This window comes from Staurois parvus, unplaced genomic scaffold (genome assembly GCF_062004578.1).
Source record: "Staurois parvus isolate SC_StPar_1 unplaced genomic scaffold, SC_StPar_1.0 ptg000486l, whole genome shotgun sequence".
Classification (NCBI taxonomy): domain Eukaryota; kingdom Metazoa; phylum Chordata; class Amphibia; order Anura; family Ranidae; genus Staurois; species Staurois parvus.
Window position 1 is genome coordinate 2,558,648 of NW_028318282.1, and position 20,996 is coordinate 2,579,643.

The following is a 20,996-nucleotide window of genomic DNA, read 5'->3' on the forward strand; positions in this document are numbered from 1 at the left end:
ATCTGGAATTACACATTTTTCAAACAGTGTGATTGAACCTATTCCCATCTGCTCAAACCCAAATATTTCTCAAACATCCAAAATAATAAACTAATGTTAGAACTTTGGCAGACATACAGTAGACTTGTGGATTACATTGCTGTTGAGCTCTAATTATTAGTCTCTTTTGTCAACATAATGTATTAGAAAAAAAATCCACTTTTCTGCAGTTCTCTCCAAACCTCAGAAAAACTGTAAATGAAACAGAGAGCACACTGGCATAGTGTAAGAACCTCAACAAATCTTTAATTTGTTAACATAAATAAAGCGTAATCAGAAAAATGGTATAAAGAAACCCTTTTCACATATTTCCTATTGGGAACGTCTCGTTGGCCAACTAATACGAGGGGTCTTCAAAATGCTTCCGCACTTTAACTTTAACCAAAATGCGGAAACATTTTGAAGATCCATCGTACACTCATTTGTTCATTATTGCATAATTTTATTATGTTATTACTATTATCTAATATACTGGGTATCAGAGCCAGGAATTGGCAAGTGCCAGGGTGCAGCCTGGCTGGAACTTAGGAGTTCTGGTGTCAGATAAGAAGAGGTACAACTGGTAGCACATCATGGATATGCCAAGTTCAGTAATAAGCAGAGCCAGGCCCAGTATCAGCTGTGCGAGAAGACAGCAAGTAAAGCCAGGGCCAAAATCAGAAAAGAGCACAGGTAGGCAACGTGCAGACAGTGAGGTACAAAGTCAATGGACAAAATCTTGGTCCAGGCTGAGGTTGGTAACAATGAAGTGCAGCAAACATAAGCAGAAAAGGGTAATCCAAAAGCAGGTGAGGATGAAGCCGGGTTAACAACAGGATCTGTATAAGTTTTAGTATCAGAAGAACAGGTGCAAAAGACTGAAAGGCTATTAAGCAATGAACCTATGCACAGCTCAGGTTTAAATAGTCCTCTTGGTGCCAATGGACATGCCTGCACACTTACCCATGCACATATGATGTGTAGTTAGGCATTTATGCCCTTAAACATGTGCATGCTTAAGTGTACAAGGCATTAGCCTGATGGTTGGCATAATGTTCCTGACATTGAGCCTAATATGGAATATATTATCCAGCCAATGAGACCAGTCTTCCACTGTCACATGCATGCCAGAATCAGGCTTTTCTGGTTCCATACTGATGACACCAAACTGCAAGCTGTCACTGTTAACTATAAATTTGATAAAGTGTAAGAAAAGGAGCTAAAAAAGATATCATACATGTAGTGCCAGGCAAACGGGTCAAAACGATGAAGGGCTGCCCTGAGCATGTCAGGGTGGGCTGAAAAGCAGGAGAAGGGTTAAGAATGGTCAGGGAAAGGTTTAAGAATACGACATACAAGTGTTTATTGTTAGAGAAAGCTTCAAGGAGGAACAGACAGCAAGGTGAGCAATCTATTACCAAGATGGCAGGTGGTTGGGTCAGAGTGGTTATGGCTATATTTAGAAGTGCATAAGTTTTGGGGGATTGGGGTATGAGAAGAGGATGGGGACTTCCGGGGCATATTTTACTTTTGTTACAACAATGGCTGGTCTTTGATGGTGTCAAAAAAGTAAGATTGTTGGTAATGTATGTACAGGTGGTTTTTAGAAATATGTATGATTATGTGGCTTACATGAAGGAGGTAATTACTAAGGTTCATTACAAGTGAATAATGGTGTAAAAGAACTGGTGAGTACTGCTGGAGGCAGATACAGGTTTACAACAGAACCAAGGGCAGACTGACAACTCATGGGGCCCTCGGGCAATAGGGGAATCAGGGGGCCCCTGTGTCCTCACCCACACTCAAACCACACCAAAAAATGCCTATGAAAAAGCCTATGAAAGGTACCAGGGGCATCTCATGGGGCCCCCGGGCAATGCTCGAGTGCCTGAATGGTCAGTCCACCCCTGAACAGAACATGCCTCTTGGGGGATCAGGAAGGAATTTTTTCCCCTGCAGGAGCAAATTGGATCATGCTTTGCTGGGGGTTTTTTTCCCTTCCTCTGGATCAACTGTGGGTATAGGATTTTAACTTTTTTTTTTTTCTTTTAATGGTTGAACTGGATGGACTTTTGTCTTTTTTTCAGCCAGACTAACTATGTAACATTGGATGGCACTGTCAAGGATCTGGCTTTATTGATTGTTAGAATTTATACATAATTTTGAAGAAATGGTACCTAGATTATGTTATTGTTATTATCTTGTTATTTAATAAAAGCTTTGGCCATACTACTGCAATAAAAATAATTTGTGTCATTTTTTTTTACGATGTTTAATGTATTTGTTTTTTTTTATGTTCAATCTACAGTATGGTTTGCTTAAAACTGTACAATGTGCTTACTTTTCCAATAAGGAACCAATAGAAAAAAAAGATATAGGATTCTGTACTATTTATGTAGGTTAACAGCAAAAATATAACTGATTAAAAAGTACTTTTATTAAGCACCTAGCCTTGAGTGGACCTTGCCTTACTGTATCTTGTTCAAGCTATGTAACTGTGACTCATACTAATAATATGTATTGTACATTATTCATGATACAGTATCTTGCGTTGCCAAACATCACATATTCTGTATGCTCCTGTTTACAGAATTCTTCAGTAAAATATATATTTAAAAACAATTTGTTTGCCTTTTTTGCAACGGTTTACTATCCCCTTTCCTTTTCTGCTTATTTATCGCACTAGAAGCTGTATAGTACACAAAAATGCTGCTACTCTGCTATACTGAGCTTTCATTTAGGGCCCATTTAAACTTTCCATTGCATTAAATTAGTCATGTTTGTGCTTTGAAGTGTGTTGCATTTTTGAAAGGGGCTGCCAATCCTCCTCAGCACAACAAAAATGTATCTTTATTTATTGAACACAGCATACAATGTTACAGAGTATTCACATAATGCCCACGAAACTCATAAACTATGCCCTGGAGATGGGCACTCAGACTAGACTGATTTTATGCATGCAGTTGCTCACTTGGATTATATATTCTTTTACTGTGAAGTGTGTCACAATATTGCACTAGGCTGGTGCATCCTCTTTTTATGTTTTTGTTCCAGCTCTTGCTTAAATTTGTGTGTTATGTTGTGCTAAAACGGTGCACTGCATATGCGGTTGAGATGCCATTCAAATTGAATGGCACCAATGGCACCATGGTTCACCAATCCTAGTTCCATGCTTTAACCACTTGCCCTCCTGAGGATTCAGCCCTCTTCCTGACCAGGCCATTTTTGCGTTACGGCGCTGTTTTACTTTAACTGACAATTGCGTGGACAAGCACCGCTGCACCCAAAAGAAATTGAAGTCCTTTTTTTTCCCACGAATTGAGCTTTCTTTTGGTAGTATTTAATGGCCGGTGTATTTTTTATTGTTTGCGCTACGAAAAAAAAAAGCCAACAATTTTGAGAAAAAAAAACAATATTTTTGACTTTTTGCTATTAAACATGTCTAGTAAACATTTAAAAAAAAAATCAAAATTTGTCAAATTTAGGACAAAATGTATTCTGCTCCATGTCTTTGCTAAAAAAAAATCCCAATACGTGTAATTTAATTGGTTTGCATGAAAGTTATAGTGTTTACAAATGGCGGTATAGATAGTGCAATTTTTTTTTCTACTAGTAATGGCAGCAATCAATGACTTATAGCGGGACAGCGTTGGACATTCTGAATTGGTGATCCCCAGTTACAGCAATACAGTGATCCGTGCTAAAAAAAAAAAAAAGCACTGACACTGTATTAATGGCATGGGGCAGGAAGGGTTTAACATGAGGGGTGATCAAAGGGTTAAGTGTGTGCAGGGAGTGTTTTACTAGGGGGCGGTGTGTTGGTGCTTCACTGTAAGTACACTGCTCTGGATGGCTGTACTGTGCACATCCATCCAGAGCAGTGTGCCCAAGCTGACAGGGAGAACTGTTAGTAAACAAAACAGTCCTTCTCCCCGTCGGAGATGCTCGATAATCACCGGGCTCTAGTGGGTAATCACCAGCCGGGACCTAGTGACTGACAGCCGTTGTCGCGAATGGAACTGCGGGTAGGGCACGCCCCCTACCCATAAAATGCGAAATCACGTATATATACATGCTGCCCTGTTGCAGTATATCTGCTATAGGGCGGTCGGTAAGCAGATAATGTACATGGAAGGCAACACACAGATCAGAGTAAAGCCCTTTAAAAGGATAGGTTCACCTTTCATAACATGTTACACCCATATTCATAACTTTGAAAGCTTTTGACATTCTCCCCTCACGCTGTCAAATTGAAAAAAAGTGGCCATGCGGGGCTTCGCCTGCTTGGCCGTGTCACTCATTCACAGCATTCTGTGAATGAGAGACTATAAGTCCTGGCAGCCTTAGTGGCTGTCAGCTTGTAGTCCTCAATGAACTAAGACAGCACTGTGGAGCTCTGTAGCAGTTCATTGAATCTTTCTGTCAGTATATCTGCTTGTGTGTACATCATGTACCGGCAAACAGATATTCTGACAGATCTGCAGGAGACCTGCATGGCACCTGCTCATCTCTGCAAAAAAAGTGCATTTATTTTTTTTCTAAAAGGTGAACTTATCCATTAAAATACTTGTTATTGCTGTCTCCTATACTCAATACATTCAAAATAATTGATCTGAAAGAGGCACAAAGGCACAAAGGTTTTGATTGAGTGCTGACCACTCAACATCATGCAGTATTTTTTGTTTAATGCTGGATCTCAGTTATGTATGGTTCCAGTGTTACTGTATATGCAAGTATAAATCTCTGTACAAATGGTTTTGCTTGTATTTATTTTAACAAGCAGAAGTAAACCCCCTCCCGAATCTGTCAAAAACAGTGCTACATTTCTGCATAGCCAACACAGTCCATGAATTAAGGTGCTGTAGAAAAATGGTGGTTAAATTAATAGTGGCCATCTGTTGACCCAGTTATTGCACTGCTTATTCCCACCCATAAAAATACAGGATCTCTATATGGGGTCAGAACAAAAATGCTAAAAACTTCAGCTTGTTTATGTTCTGCGTACCTTATGAGTTCTCTCTAAAGGATGCTACATTCTGTATATCATAGGAGTCATCTCGAGATAAGGGAACTATACCAGGCTTGGGAAAATACTGTATGTTAACTGTCCAAGAAAATCATTACTAATATGTGAACACAAATCAATTAGGCAGTTGTGCTATACGCATATCCAGAAGATGTACAATTGTATTAGCAAACATGAAGTTAATTTATTATGTTATGGGGTGTAGTGGGAGAGTTGGGTATGTAGATTATTCATGTATTTAAGGCTTCATGCACACAGGTTGTTTGTATTGAGTTCCAGGTATTCGTCCCTGGGTACATACTGCCCTAACCTTAGTCCTGTACTACTCATTCAGACCCGTCCAGCCACAGCAGCATTCAGCCTTTCATAGAGTTTTACAGGCTGGAGGTAGTGGGGCTGTACAATGTACCCATGCCTTCTGTCTGTTCAAAAATGCCAGGATCTCATACACAATTACCTAGCGTGCATGAGGCCTTCAAGTGGAATTCCAGGCTATTGCTAAGGGCTCGTTCACACTTGGCTGTTTTACCAACGCTTGCCAAATGCCCATATAGCGTTTGGCAAGCGTTGGTCCGGCGTTTGCGAAGCGTTTTTTAACGCTCGGCAAATACGCCGCATGCGCGGTTTAACGGCGGTTGCTAGGCGTTTGCCGAACGTTAACGCCCCACAAATGCCTATAATGCAGTTTGAGTGGTGTTACCGCTCCGCAAATGCCCGCAACTGCATCGCAACCACACCGCAAATGCCGGCTGGGCGTTTGCGGAGCGGCACCATAGACTAGAATAGGAGGCTTCAATGCCTCCTGACTCAACCAGAGGCGTCCGTTTTGCCACAACGCGACGCAAACGCTCCCGTTAGAACAGCACCATATGCAGAAATGTGCAGAGGTGGTAAAACCGCTTCACAAACGCCTCTCTGCCGCCTGCACACAACGCTAGTGGGAACGTAGCCTTACTGTACTTAAACCTGTTCTCACCCCTTCTAAATATTATTCTGAGGAAGAGGCTAATCCTCGAAATGTGTCAGCCATTTTGGATGTCCATCATTCTCATCACCATTCAGAAACGCAGTGCGAATTGGACAGAGCGGTCTCATATAATGTGCTTATATTCCTGTACTTTTGTGAGTAGAATACCTTCTTTTATTTAATAAGCATATTTTTAAAGGTAATGCACAAGGCCGGTGCACCCTCTCTTTTGTTTTTCTCTATTACTACTATTCTAACTACCCTGTGAAAGGAAGATGCGCATATATATATATATATATATATATATATATATATATATATACACACATATATATACACACACACACACACCTATTTTGAGGGGGCTCCAGTTCATTCAAATGATCAGCTCCTTGTGGCGCTTACATGCAATTTGTTTATTTGAACAGTTTGTCAAACGACTTTAACATATCATGACTGGGCTTTCCTTCAAACTAGAGATGAGCATTTCTATCCAGGTAATGACTGGGCTTTCCTTCAAACTAGGGATGAGAGTTTTTATCCAGCTTCATTTTGCCTAAGGTTTGACTTATGCACTTTTACATTTGTTGAACCAAAATTTAGCGCCAGAACCCAGTGAAGTCTATGAGAGGCAATTGTTTTTTTTCCTAGCCATTTTTAAGGGCTGTTAAAAAGGGCATATGGAGCTGTGAACTGACATGGGAGACATGTAACAAGCAAAACAAAAATATAAATGTTAAAAATACCATTCAGTGATGAGTGGGTATTTTCATATGTTTCAGCAGTCAGGCTAAGAAATGTTGTCTGGCTAATGTATGTGCAGACATAGAGGACTGACTGCACATACATTGTTGCATGTTCACTGTTGCCATGCAGACTATTTAAATGTAGCCAGGTGCTTGGCTAAGAACGGAGAGTGAAAGAAACACTGGCTGCAGCTGCTCTCTGTGGTTGCTGCCCTGTGGTGCTGAACTGGTTAACAGATATATTAGGAAGAGGAGGGAGCTGCTGAGCGGGAAGAGTTCAATAGACTGAGTCAGGCAGCACTGCATTGTGGAAACTGCAGTCCAGAGGACAGAGAATCAGCTGTAATCAGGAGCTTTTGTACTGCATTTTTGAGAAAAAATTCCAGAAGAAGAGAAAGAGCTCTATTTTCTCAAGCTGTACAAGATACAGTTTCCGCTTGCAATGAAGGAGTTTAGAGAGTGCACATCACTGTCCAGTGTGCACCATCACTACTACATATCAGTGGTTTGAGCAGGATAAATAGTGCTGGAATACAGACAGAGTCACATAGGTACACAGCAGAGAGTGGACCAATCGCTGTGTGTGTGACCAACTTGCGAGCTGCTGCTGTGGGGAGTTATTATTTCCTGCTAGAGAGAGGAGAGAGACTGAGCCCTTTAGGAACTGACCATGCTGTAGCCTTATTGTGGCCTGCAGACTTTACTGGGACTATTCTCTTGTGCACCAACAGTAGAGCTGTGCCCCAACATTAGCCAGCTGAAGAGTTATAGTCTGTCCCTTTACACTGCTACACAGAGACCTTCACCTACTGCTTATGCTAAGAGGTACCTCCCAGCAAACATTGCATCATTTCCTAGCCATTCTCCTAGAGTGCACTCTATACTAATTTTAGAATTAATATTTACTATGAAGCTAATGCTTATATGCACTATTTATTGCTGAATTATATGTTGATTGCAGTATAGTGATACAGAACTCTATTCTAAGTTACTTTGACACAATGATTATACTGTCTAGTGGACCGTGTTTGTATTCTCACACATACCAATATGTTAAAGTTCATTTACCACTAAACAGCCTTGTGTCTATTTCATTTTGCTAATTCACAGCAGAGTCTGAGGATGTTGTTGGAGTCAAGGTGCAGAACAGAGAACCCAAAATTATCATGCAGCTCCTGCAGGGGTAGCACTACATAAACCCGAACTGTGCACTAGTCTGTGCATGGTCTTCAGTCTTTTCCTTGTGATCCAGTTCCTGATATGCATCTTGATCCTGTTAATGATCCAGCTTTCTCTCTGACCTTGCTCTCAGATTACCCTTGTCTGCTCCACGCTTCTCCCTACTGAATTTATTCTTCGCTGTCCAATTGTTGCCGACTTCTGCCTGTTCCCAAATCTGATTCTGCTTATATGCAGATCTCCATCCACTTGGCTTGCCGCTCAACCAGGTGTGGGACCTGACTCCACTATCATCTGGATTTGGCATCCCCATGGTGCATTATCAGCTGGCACTTGTGCCGTTCCTTCTCTCCTGCAAACCCTGTTTCAACTCCCAGGGTGTTCGGATGGGAACTGTGATGCATTTAAAGTGGTTCTAAAGGCTTAATATTTATTCTTAATGCATCCAAGGAAAAAGTAAAGCTTGTGTGGCTATACTTCCGCTGTGGATAACAAAGAGTGCAGTTTGTGCTGCACTCCAGTGGCTGAAGCCCGCTGTTGGCTGACATCACAGATCCGGTCCAGGCTCTGGAAAGATCCATACCATATAGTTAGGATCCACCCAGAAACCTGGATTGGCACCTGGTTCAGTCTCTCAGTGACCCACCGAGAGCCTGAATCAGCCCAGCACTCACTGGGGAGAGCAAAGAGCTGTTGACTGGCAATCAAGGCTCTCTACTCAGAAAGGAGGGAGAGAACTGAGTGATCAGCAGTGTTTCATAGCGCAGTTCTCACCACAGAGCCAGTGAGGTGTAACATCAACTTCAGATGAGTATGTTTATTTTTTTCCAAAGCCATACTCTTTTAAGGTAATTAAAGCTTCTGTGAACAGGATCCCCCCCTAAATACTTTCCTTACCCTGATCTAGATCCATCATTGTGTCTCACTCTCCTCACAGGACAGAGAGACAGCAGTGGGAGCCATTGGGGGGCAGGGGTGAGCCATGCTGTTTGTGACTATGGACGCAAGCAGAGCAGCTTGGGATTGAGCCTGCACTAATGCACCCATAGGAAGTTACTTCTGATGGCACTCTCTGAAGAAAAGTCATAACGTACAATGTAAATGTGGTTTCTGTTCCTTCAAACTTCACTCACTCATCCACGCAATTGGCAACCACGAGGGAAATTTTTTTTCAAGGATTCCATCTCCAATACTTACTCATGTTTGTACCCGTGTCAAAAAAAGAAAAGGAGTCCATGCACCCCACATAATGTAAATCTGTAATTGTTTATTCGTAAAAATGCATTATTTGCATTTTTACTAATATATATTTATGGTTTTACACTATGTGAGTGTAAATGGAAATGGAATTTTGAAATGACAATTCCCCCTTGGTTGTCAATTGGGTTAAATGAGTAAGTGAAGTTTAGAGAACAGCGGCCACATTTACACTGAGCAGTATATGAATTTTTGGACTGTCAATGTTGTATTTTTTACTTTTGTTTTTTTTTGCTTTGGTACATGTTTTCTATGGCTGTGCCATTCCTGTTACCATACAAAATGGCCAGAACTGTTTTTTTTTTTCCTTAACATTCATCTCCCATTGACTTCAAAGGGTTTTGTTCATGTCCACCAAACCCTTGTACATTTGGTTCATCACTACCTAACAGCAGGTGATTGATCTGCAGAAACACATTACAGTCAATTTAACATTTCCTATGAGTCAAGTTCACATCTTTGAGTTTTTTAACCAATGCAATTTTTGGAAAGGGTCAGGGATTTTTCTACACGCAGCAGTTTGCATTTTTTCTTCTATAGATTGCAATGGAAACACACAAAAAATGCAAGTACTGCATTTTTTATGCATTTCTGCTGTATTTTGTGTTCCTTCACCTGCATGCCAACAAACACCTAACAGACTTTCCAGGCTGCCCAGAAAACCAGAAAGTGGATTCCTGAATGCAGCATGGTGAAGACAGAAGAGCTTAGCAGGCTGGTGAGACCAAGAAGCTATTTGTATAATACTGCAGACCCAGCCCATAAGGAATGGGATAAGGGATGGATGGAGATAGCCTTGGAAATATATCTAAGATGGGAATCATTCTCCAAAAGTCATGTTTTGGCACTTTCCTGTGCAATGGTGGTCCACTATTCCGCCCACTGACACCAATGATGGTCCAGTATTTCACCCGATACAAATGGTAGTCCACTGTTCCGCCCACTGATGGGAAACAAATCCTCCCACTTACTCCAATGATGGTCCACTATTGCGCCCACTGATACCAATGAAAGCCTACTGCACACATACCAATGTTGGTACACTATTCCACTCACTGATACCCGTGATGGGACACTATTCTGCCCACTGATACCAATAATGGGATACTATTTTGTATATGGATACCAATGATGGGGCATTGTTTACTACCAGTGATGCCAGGGTATTTTCGACTCACACGGACACAAAGCAAAAAAATATAAAAATCAAAAGCATACTTTGGAATTGTGTCAATATTTTTTTTTATTTCAGAAACACTAACAAACCTTTAACAAGGATTTATATAACGTCCCCAACAAAACCTCCATGGAACATTACACATTATAAAATTGCCAAGAAAATATTTGGAAATTACCACATTTTTAATGTGTAATCAGTATATTAAATATGACATTGCAATACACAGAAGAGCTTTATTATTTTTATAAAAATATACAACAGCATCAAGCTGCTATAGCAACTGACCAGTGGGTGACAAAAAAAGAACTGACTAAACACAAAATAACCAAACCCCAAGATATAGCAAACTTGTTTGCAGACTATTATAGTGAATTTTACAGCCTTCCTCTTCAAACATTGACAGCTTCCTGGCTTGCCTCTACCTCCCTACATTCTCCGATGACCATCTCTCTACCTTTAACTCTCCATTTTCTGAAGCAGAGATTGCAATTAGGAAGGGAAGCTATAGTCTTGAGAAAGCCCCAGGCAAACATCCTAATATTATTAGCCTTTCAGCTGGTGGAATACTATTCCTGAAGAACATTCTTTTGCTCTAGCTTGCTGTTGAGTAATCCCAGAAACTAAAAAAAAAAAATAAAAAATAGTGATTAAAAGAAAAGACAATGTGACTTGTACATGAGCAGTGTGTCTAATTTCAGAAAGTAACCACTTTTTCACAGCCATCCGTGTGTACTTGAAAAATGTATCCTCATGTGCTCTGAGGTCATTGTGCATCACTCAGAACTGTCCTCTCTCTCTGTTCCCTATTGGTAATCATTGATGTACTCAATATCTTCACTGACTCCTTGCCTCTTCTTCTAGGAAGAGTGCAGCAGTAACAAATAATGTCATTTTAGCCATGCTAGCCAAACACCACACCAGAAAGGAAACAGGATGTAAAAAAGGCAATCATACATCCTATGAACATCAAATCTGTCATTTTCCAATTGGCCAAAAAAAAAAAAAAAACCCCAAAAACATCTAAATCGCAAACTGCATATATGTGGACATAGCTTTAGCCTGGGTTCACATATATGCGGTGTGGTATAGTGCAGGAATGCGAATCACATGCGATTTGTGTGTGCTGCGATTAGAGCCATACATTTTGTATGGCTCTAATCGCACCACACCAGCATCAAAAATGTGCAGAACCCTTTTTTGGGTCCACACTAGAAAAAGATCACATGGGTATTCACACTTATGCCACAGCGTTTTGCGGACTGCTTTCGGGGTGTCAACATACACACCTGCAGCAGTTGGCATTAACAGGGTGAGATTCTGATGAGGTGCGGAATTCACGCTGAAAATGCTGTGAATTCTGCACCACATCAGTGTGAACCAGAGCTTAAAAGGAGGAAGCTGATAGAAACTGTAATACTAGTTTTTGTGGGTCATAATGGATGGAACCTATCCTATCCTATGCTAGGTGCAAGGCAGACAGGAACAGGTGATTGCATATTCAAGTTAGAGTCTTAGGTCTACTGAACGTAACCCTGAAAGTTAAAGGATAAGTTCACCTTTTAGAGAAAAATAATAAATGCACTTTTTTTGCAGGTAAAAAAAAAAAATTGCATTTATTATTTTTGTCCAAAGGAGCCTGGTAAGCATTGCACCAACGATCAGTAGATCACTGACGCCATGCAGGTCTCCTGCAGACCTGTCAGAATATCTGCTTGCCGTACAGGATGTACAGCCAAGCAGATATACTGACAGGAACCTTCAATGAACTACCACCACGCTCCACAGCGCCATGCTAGTTCATTGAAAGCTACAAGCCCACAGCCGCTAAGGCTTTCCAGACTTGTAGGCACTCATTCGCAGAACTCCGCAAATGAGTGACGTGGCCTCGTGAGCAGAGCCCCGCATGGCCGCACTGTTTTCAAATTGAACAGATAGTATACTGTCACAGCACCGTGGTAGTTGATTGAAACCTACAAGCCCACAGTCGCCAAGGCTGTTGGGATGTGCAGTTTAAAAAAAAATTAATAAAAAATAATAATATATATACACACATATACACACACGGGCTGACTGACAACTCATGGGGCCCCTGGGCAACAGGGGATCTTGGGGCCCATGTCCTTGCCCAAACTCAAAAGCCTATGAAAAAAAAGATACCAGGGGCATCTCATGGGGCCCCCTACTGACCCCGGGCAGTACAGAGTTTCCAAATGGTCAGTCCGCCTATATATATATATATATATATATATATATATTTTCACCCAAGCACATAACATCCCCCAAAAAATATGTAAAGGCTCCTACCACTTAAATATACAACGTAAACGCACACATCAAGGCACACATGCATGAAAGTGTCAATTGCGATATATTGCATATTGCCGTATACGCCAGAGTGAAAGCATTACATCTAGCACTGCGGAGGAGGTCTGGTGCTAAACTGATGTCCTATATGGGCTTTTGAAGCATCGGCTATAGAAAATATAGGGTATTGAAGTCTGACAATTTCATAGGTGCACACAAATGTAAGGTTTGGCCTGTTGGATATCTATTTAGTTGGCACAACCTCATCTGTTATATTCTACCAAAATTTGTTTATTGCGTGCATTTGACCTCAGATTCACTTTAGTGTGATTTTTAGGTTTCCTACCTCTTTTCATCAATATCCTGTGACATAAAAAATTAGAACTATCACTATTTTATTATCTTAGGGTGTCTGCTTTCAGAAAATATAGAAAGCTTTGGGGGTTTTATATAATCTTCAGATCTAAAATATTTTAAAATCATGAGTGCAAAACATGCAAAAACAGCTTTGGCAGCAAAAGGGGTTGGTAAAAACCATCTAAAAGTAAGGCAACAAAAATCTCAATATATTTGGAATCATTGATCCTAAACAAGCACGCAGTTAAAATCAGTGACAGCAACAACTTGCAGTTTAAGAAAAAGACAACAAACAAGTTGTAGCATTAGGCTAAATTAAGACTGCTGGATGGCAGCAAAAACGATTTTGAGGTCCGGTGGTGGATAAACTCCAGCTCAGGCCACGGCAACACTCAGTAATATGACTGCATACAAAGTGGCCGATTAGTTGGGAAAAGTTAGTATGGAAAAACACAGAGCATGCCCTTACACTGGCTGCATCTAGGGTTGGTTGCACGCAACTGGTCCAATGGGCAACCACATCCTCACTGGCCATAGATTTTTTACAAAATACAAGCCATGCAGCAGCAATGGTTTACAAACATGATGTACAAACAGAATTTACAGCTGCTGCTATTCGGCCATCCAACTGTAGCCTAAACTATCCTTCCTAAACCTTCCACCACCCATCCCTCTTTCTGCTCTTAGCTGCCTTCCTCCAGACACACACTGACAGCAATGAGCACAGCCCTCATATAAATACCGATAGGTGTGGCTAAGACATTAACTCATTGCTACCCAAACTCCATATTATATCCATTGATCATTCTAAAATTTTGGGATTGAAAATGAATCCAAAAATGTTCACCTTACTTTGTGAACAGTAAAGCTCTGTTCACTTTGACTATGCAATCATAAGAAAATAAAAAAAAAAAAAAACTTGCATGATTGACTTTAACCACTTGCCCTCCAGAGGGTTTAACCCCTTCCTGACCAGGCTATTTTTTATCGATACGGCGCTGTGTTAATTTTAACTGACAATTGCCCATTCATGCAGCGCTGCACCCAAATTAAATGTACATCCTTTTTTTCCCACAAATTGAGCTTTCTTTCAGTGGTATTTTATTGCCTGTGCAGTTTTTATTTTTTAGTTATAAAAAAAAAGACCAACAATTTAAAAAAATATATATTTTTGACTTTTTGCTATAAAACATATCCAGTAAAAAAATGTAAAAATCTAATTTCTTCATAAATTTAGGCCAAAATGTATTCTGCTACATGTCTTTGCTAAAATTAAAACAAAATCTCAATACGTGTAAATGAATTTGGTTACGTGAAAAATATAGTGTTTACAAATGACGGTATATATACTGGAATTTTTTTTATACTAGTAATGGCGGTGATCAGCGACTTATAGCGGCGCTGCGGTGGGCATTCTGACACTGGGAGGGAGCTAACTGCCACTGACATCCCCAGCAACACTAATAAAAAGCACTGACACTGGGCAGGAAGGGGTTAACATCTGGGAGGATCAAAGGGGGCTGTGTGTGTTTTACTATTTTGTGCGTGTGTGCTTTACTGTGTAAGCACACTGCTTTGTATGGTTCTGCTATGCAGAGCCATACAAAGCAGCATGCTGGTGCTGTCGGGAGAGATCTGTATTGTTTACATACAGACCTCTCCTCTGTCAGTGTTCCTCGGCAATCGCCGGTTGTCATTAGGGAATCTCCAGCCTGGACCAAGTGATCGACAGCTGTAGCCGCCTAGGGTGGCGTGTGCGCCCCCTAGACGGAAACACAAAATCACGTATATATACACGTATTTTTGCACAGCCCTGTCACCCTGTAGCAGTAGTTTTTCTGCTATAGGGTGGTCATGAAGTGGTTAATAAATCAACCCCCCCATCTTAGAATTTTATTTAGTTTTTAGTTGCTCCAGAGCATTAGGCTCCATTTATACCTATACAGTTTGCTTTTTGTCCATTTAGAGTGCTTTTCGCAATTTGTTTTGCATCTTTCTACATTTGTTTTTGATGCATTTTTGCCGCATTTTGTTCGGCCTTTTTTTTTTTTGTTAAAGTGGACATTTAATTTGTTGCTGGGAAGAATATAAATGCAAAACGCAGCAAAAACACACTACCATGCCTTGCAGCAGCTTCTCCATTGAACTCTATTGTAGCAAGAACTCTGCTTTTTGCTTTTAAAAAAGTTTCTGACTCTTTTCAAAAACGCAGCAGCTCAAAAAAGCATCAATGTGAACATGTTCCATAGCAAACCATGTTAAATGGACTGTAGTGCGCTTCTGCAAAAAGCATTAAAAAATGCATTAGTGTGAGTGGAGCCATATAGGTTAAGTTCACTATTAACCACTTGAGCTCCAGAGGATTTACCCCCCTTAATGACCAGGCCTCTTTTTGCTACTCGGCGCTGCACTAATTCAACTGATAATTGCGCGGTCATGCAACGCTGCACCCAAACAAAATTTACGTCCTTTTTTTCACACAAATAGAGCTTTCTTTCGGTGTAATTTGATCACCTGTGCGCTTTTTATTTTTCACGCTATAAACAAAAAAGGCCAAAAATTTTGAAGAAAAACAATATTTTTTACTTTCAGCTATAAAAAATATATAGTAAACTCAAAGTCGGTTATAAATTTAGGCCAAAATGTATTTTGCTACATGTTTTTGGTAAAAAAATATCCCAGTAAGTGTATATTGATTGCTTTGTGTGGAAGTTATAGCGTCTACAAACTATGGTATAGATACTGCAACTTACGCCATTTTTCTGCTATACAGCGCTGTGCTAGTTTAACGGACAACTGCGCGGTAATGCAATACGGTACATAAATGAAATTTACATCCTTTTTTTCCCCACAAATTGAGCTTTCTTTCGATGGTATTTGATCGCCTGTGCGTTTTTTATTTTTTGCGCTATAAAAAAAGGCTGACAATTTTAAGGAAAATAAAACAATATTTTGGACTTTTTGCTATAAAACATGTCCAGTAAAAAAAAAAAAAAATAAATTTCTGCCAAAATGCATTCTGCGACATGTCTTTGCTAAAAAAACCCCAATACGTGTAAATTAATTGGTTTACGTGAAAGTTATAGCGTTTACAAATGGCGGGAAAGATACTGGGATTTTTAGGGGTTTTCTTTATACTAATAATGGCGGCGATCAGCGAATTATGGCGGCAATCAGGGACTTATGGCGGCGACCAGCAACTTATGGCAGGACTGCGGCGGACTTTCTGACATTGGGGGGTACTGACTTGGGGTCACTGACATCCCCAAAAACACTAATACAGTGACCAGTGCAAAAAAAAAAAAAACTGACACTGTACTAATGGCAATGGGGAGGAAGGGGTTAACTTTATTTTGCAGGGAAGGGTAATAGGAGTGAGGGGAGTGTTTTACTAGGGAGCGGGGGTGTGTACTGGGAGGGACAAGGCTGATCAAGAAAGAGAAACTGTTCTTTCTCGATCAGCTCATCCTCGAGCTGACAGGGAAGTGACAGACAGCACAGCTACTGCAGCTGTGCTGTCTGTCACTGTTTGCCGCCGAACACTGGGAAACAGCCGCTAAGGAATGGCTGTGACCCGGCGACTCACATCTGCGGCGGTGATCGGCGGGACAGATAGGGCGGCGGCAGCGCGCCTCGCGTGCGCCCCCTATTTGTTTACAAAACACACGTTTTAAAACGTGGTTTTGCCTGCGAGTGCCGCCCTGCCGCCATATATCTACAGTGGCTGGGCGGCATGTGGTTAAAAAAAAATAATAAATGTACACATTTGAGCAGATAAAAAAAGAGAGATTTTTTTATATATTTATTTGCGCAGGTGCATGCAAAGATTTGCACCCTTGATCAGTGAGTGCAATGTTAACCTCCTGCACACAGGCTTTCATTTAGGCCCCATTCACACTTCACATAGTGGAAACTTGAGTGTTCGCTCATGATTTTGTGTTGGCGATTTTCACGGCAGCTCGTTCACATCAATGGGCTTCCTTATGCGTGTTTGTCACCCAAAAGAAGATCCTGCTCCTTTTTGGGTGACAAGCTTCATATGATTTTAGGGTGCTATTTAAAATGAATGGCACTCAAATGTGCATTCTGTGTTTTGCACCAATTGCCATGCGTTTCAAAATAATGGCGATTCCAAATTGACAAGTGTGAATAGGGTCTTAGAAAGATGAAGGAAGAGTGAATGAATGAGCTACAAGCTGCCTACTGCGGTAGTTTATTCATTCACAGACCTGCTGATTTTAAGGCCCCATGCACACTGGACATTAGTCAGTAGCATTAGCTGTAGAATGCCGTTAAAAACGCAAGTTTTGTCTCATTTTTGATTTAGCAGTTTCTTACTTTTCAGCCTTTGCGTTTATAGCAAAACTATACTTCCACAAAAGCTTGAGGCTTAACCCCTTGCCCTCCTGAGGATTTACCCTCATTCCTGACCAGGCCATTTTTTGTGATACAGCGCTGCGTTACTTTAACTGGCAATTGCGCAGTCATGCAACGCTGCACCCAAATGAAATTTACGTCCCACAAATAGAGCTTTTTTTTGGTGGTATTTGATCACCTGTGTGCTTTTTATTTTAACCTCCCTAGCGGTCTGATTATGTCCATATTTCTGTGCTCAAAGCGGTACATTTTTTTGCATGGAAATATGTATTTTTTTTATTGTAGGCCTGTCATTTTTAGGAATAACTCACTGAAATCTGTCCGAGTCTAGTAAACATTCCGGGTATGTTAGAATTTGAAACACGAAATCCTAAATTATAATTTAATAAATAATCATAAAAAATAATAATATAATAATAAAATTTTAATTCAATAATATAATGAAACCAAAAACACAAAAATTTGAAATATAGCGCCAAGTTCGCACATCAGTGAGCTCAGTCGCAAAATCGTTTTCAGTGTCTGATGACGACTTTCCCCACGAATCATTATCAGTCAATTCTGCAAGTAGTTCTGATTTACTATCGCTATTCTCTAGCCGGTCTAAAGCCGATTTTGACCTAAAGGAACGCTTTTTGGATGCCATGGACTTTTCTCAGTTTCCAGGCAGAAAGAACAATAAAAATGAAGGCAGGGCACAGGACAAAGCACTCAGGACAAAATGTATGTGAAATGCTTTGATACCGTAATGTTTTACTATGTGATCTTAGTGAATTTAGTGAATGTCACTTTTTGTCATTTTCAAATTTCCCGCCGGTCCCGACATCACAGGGGACAGAACCCAGAAGACAGATGCCGGCATCCGCCGGAGGACATTACAGGGGACACTGCAGGAGGGACATCGCAGGAGCGCAGGACAAGGTAAGAGAAGAACAGATCCCAGAGCAGCGCTGCATGGTAAGCCCGAGTGTAGCTCGGGGTTACCGATTGTGGTACTGAAACTTTACCCCGAGCTACACTCGGGAATACCACCAGGGAGGTTAATACTACGGGAATTTAAAGCATTTCTTGTGCAGATCAGGTAGCTCTGAAGAAGTGGGTATTGCCTTCAAAACACATAAGCATTTTTCATGTTACAGTGACTAACTGTTGGTTGATGGGTTTGACAGTTGGTCATTTATATCCAGAGTATTAAGTGAGTTTCTATTGAGATGGTTTTAATGTTATATGCACTTCTTTACTAATACAGTATCTGTTGACCACAATTAGGTTTTATTGAAGCTATTGTACAAGGTTGGTCCACTTTTCATTCTGTTTTGCAGTTTTGAATAAAGATATCCACGACCTTGAAGAAGGGGTTGACCAACCATTTGGTAACTCGGGCACTGCCCGAGGGACCAGGGTCAGTAGGGGGCCCCATGAGATGCCCCTGGTACCTTTTTCATAGGCTTTTTTGAGTTTGGGCAAGGACACAGGGGCCCCATGATCCCCTATTGCCCGGGGGCCCCATGAGTTGTCAGTCCGCCCCTGCCTTGAAGCTCTCTCCAGGTTGGTCAATCATCTTGTATTTTACATTCATAAGGAATATTGGTAAAATACATTCTGAATTTAAAATAATCTAATAGCAAGCCTGTTTCTTTTCAAAACTCAAGCAGTATAAATTATATATATATAGATATTTGCAATAATCCATTTTTTTTTTTTGCTAAATGGAGTATTTCATTGTTTTTCCTTTAAAATATATGAAATATGTACTTTTAATTTGTTCTAAGGAAAGACATAAATAGCTATAACTATAGCAAATTCCTATGGGTGCAGTATTATTTATATATTTATTTTGCATTTCTGGTCTCAAGCGTTTCATACATCTGGGTTTATCTTAGGATAATTGTTCCCAGGATTGCACATCTTCAAGTTCCTCCTCCTATACATACAGTATGTTTGATTGTATAAATTTCATAAATTAATGTTAATGTACAGCATTAAAATCTTTATATTACCTATATACTATAAAGAGAATATAGAATAACTATAACCATCATTTATTTAAATCCTCATATTAAATAAAACTTAGTTTTGTTTGGACTATGAGTGATACATCTCTAGTAAGTGCAATCTCTTTTGTTTAGATTATGAGTGATGTTTAAAATGTTGCATCAAAAACATTACATACACTTGTTAAGTTTCATGCGATCATAATGGGAATGGTAACTTAAAAATAAATACATAAAACACACTAACTTAACGTGCAGATTTTTTTTCAGGTTTTAACCTTTATCTTTCTTTTTGTGATTTCTTCCACATAGTTACCATAATTCTAACTGAGTAAAATGACACTAAAGTATAACCGTAGTAGGCAATGAAGGTCATACTTTGTGTTATTATGTGTGCATGCCATATGTCCTTTCTTTTTTGTTGCTTGTTAATGGCAGCCAACTGTATTTCCCTTTTAGAGATCAGTGTCCTACATAACTGATGACAACAACAAGACCATGGTGAAGGAATTCATCTTAGTGGCATTTTCTGATTTAGCACAATTGCAGATGTTACTATTTGTCATCATTTTGCTGTCATACTTGATCTGCATCAATGGAAATATTTCCATTATCTTCTTCATTAAAATTGATCCCTTACTTCATACCCCAATGTATACATTTATAGGCACCTTTGCAGTCTTGGAAATTATGTTTGTAACAGTAACTATACCTAAGCTTCTTGATAACTTAATTTCTGGAAATAAAAGTATATCTATTTTAGGATGTTTCACGCAGCTCTATGTCTTTAATGGATTAGGGATAACTGAATGCTACCTCTTGGCAGTAATGGCCTTTGATCGAGACTTGGCTATTAACAATCCTCTACACTATTCATCTATAATGAGTACGGAGCTTTGTATTAAACTAGCTGGGGCACCATGGATTATTGGGCTTACTATTTCTTTTATGACCACTTTTTTCATTTCTCGTCTCAATTTCTGTGGATCAAATCAAATCAACCATTTTTTCTGCGATGCAACACCACTTCAAGATTTGTCTTGCTCTGATCCTTTTATCAGCAAAGTCGCTGTACTATTAGCAGCTGTTTTAGCCATAGTTATCCCATTTCTTATCATTATACGTTTCTACGTTCACATTATTAATACAATTCTTAGAATTAAGAGTGCGTCTGGAAAGAAAAAGGCTTTCTCCACCTGCTCCTCTCATCTTACTGTGACTTGTCTGTTCTATGGTACAGCCATGATTGTATACATCACACCCATTGGCACCCAATTTAATAAATTTCTAGCTCTTGTATACACTGTTCTCACTCCATTGTTAAATCCCTTTATTTATACCTTGAGGAACAAGGATGTGAAGTCAGCAATAAAAAAAGTTAAGAGTTTACTAACCCATTTTCTGGTTGTTTTTGCTTCTTGTAAGCAAATTAATTGAATACATTCCTTTTTTTTTTACAACAATGTATAAAAACAAATAACATGCCATAATATGTTTCTTAAAGCAAATCTTCATCCCCCAACATTTTTTTTTGTTGTTTCCATTTCAGATACTCACACACCCTGAGTATCCAGCGTTGTCCCACTAAGTT

The 20,996-nt window shown here is 39.9% G+C and overlaps 1 protein-coding gene across 1 annotated transcript; it reads left to right on the top strand.

Annotated features, from left to right (window-relative positions):
- The first annotated feature begins 9,881 nt into the window (after positions 1-9,881).
- Positions 9,882-20,842, top strand: LOC149452284 (olfactory receptor 2AP1-like). The gene is made up of 2 exons (XM_089689554.1): positions 9,882-9,911; positions 19,865-20,842. Exons 1-2 carry the CDS (start codon positions 9,882-9,884, stop codon positions 20,840-20,842), a joined length of 1,008 nt encoding a protein of 335 aa, XP_089545680.1.
- Positions 20,843-20,996: the final 154 nt, after the last annotated feature.

Bases quoted from the DNA above. Each gene is read 5' to 3' on its own strand.
- LOC149452284 (XM_089689554.1), top strand. From the start codon at position 9,882: ATGGTGAAGACAGAAGAGCTTAGCAGGCTG. The intron at 9,912-19,864 runs GTGAGACCAAGA...TTTCCCTTTTAG, and splicing joins CAGAAGAGCTTAGCAGGCTG to AGATCAGTGTCCTACATAAC.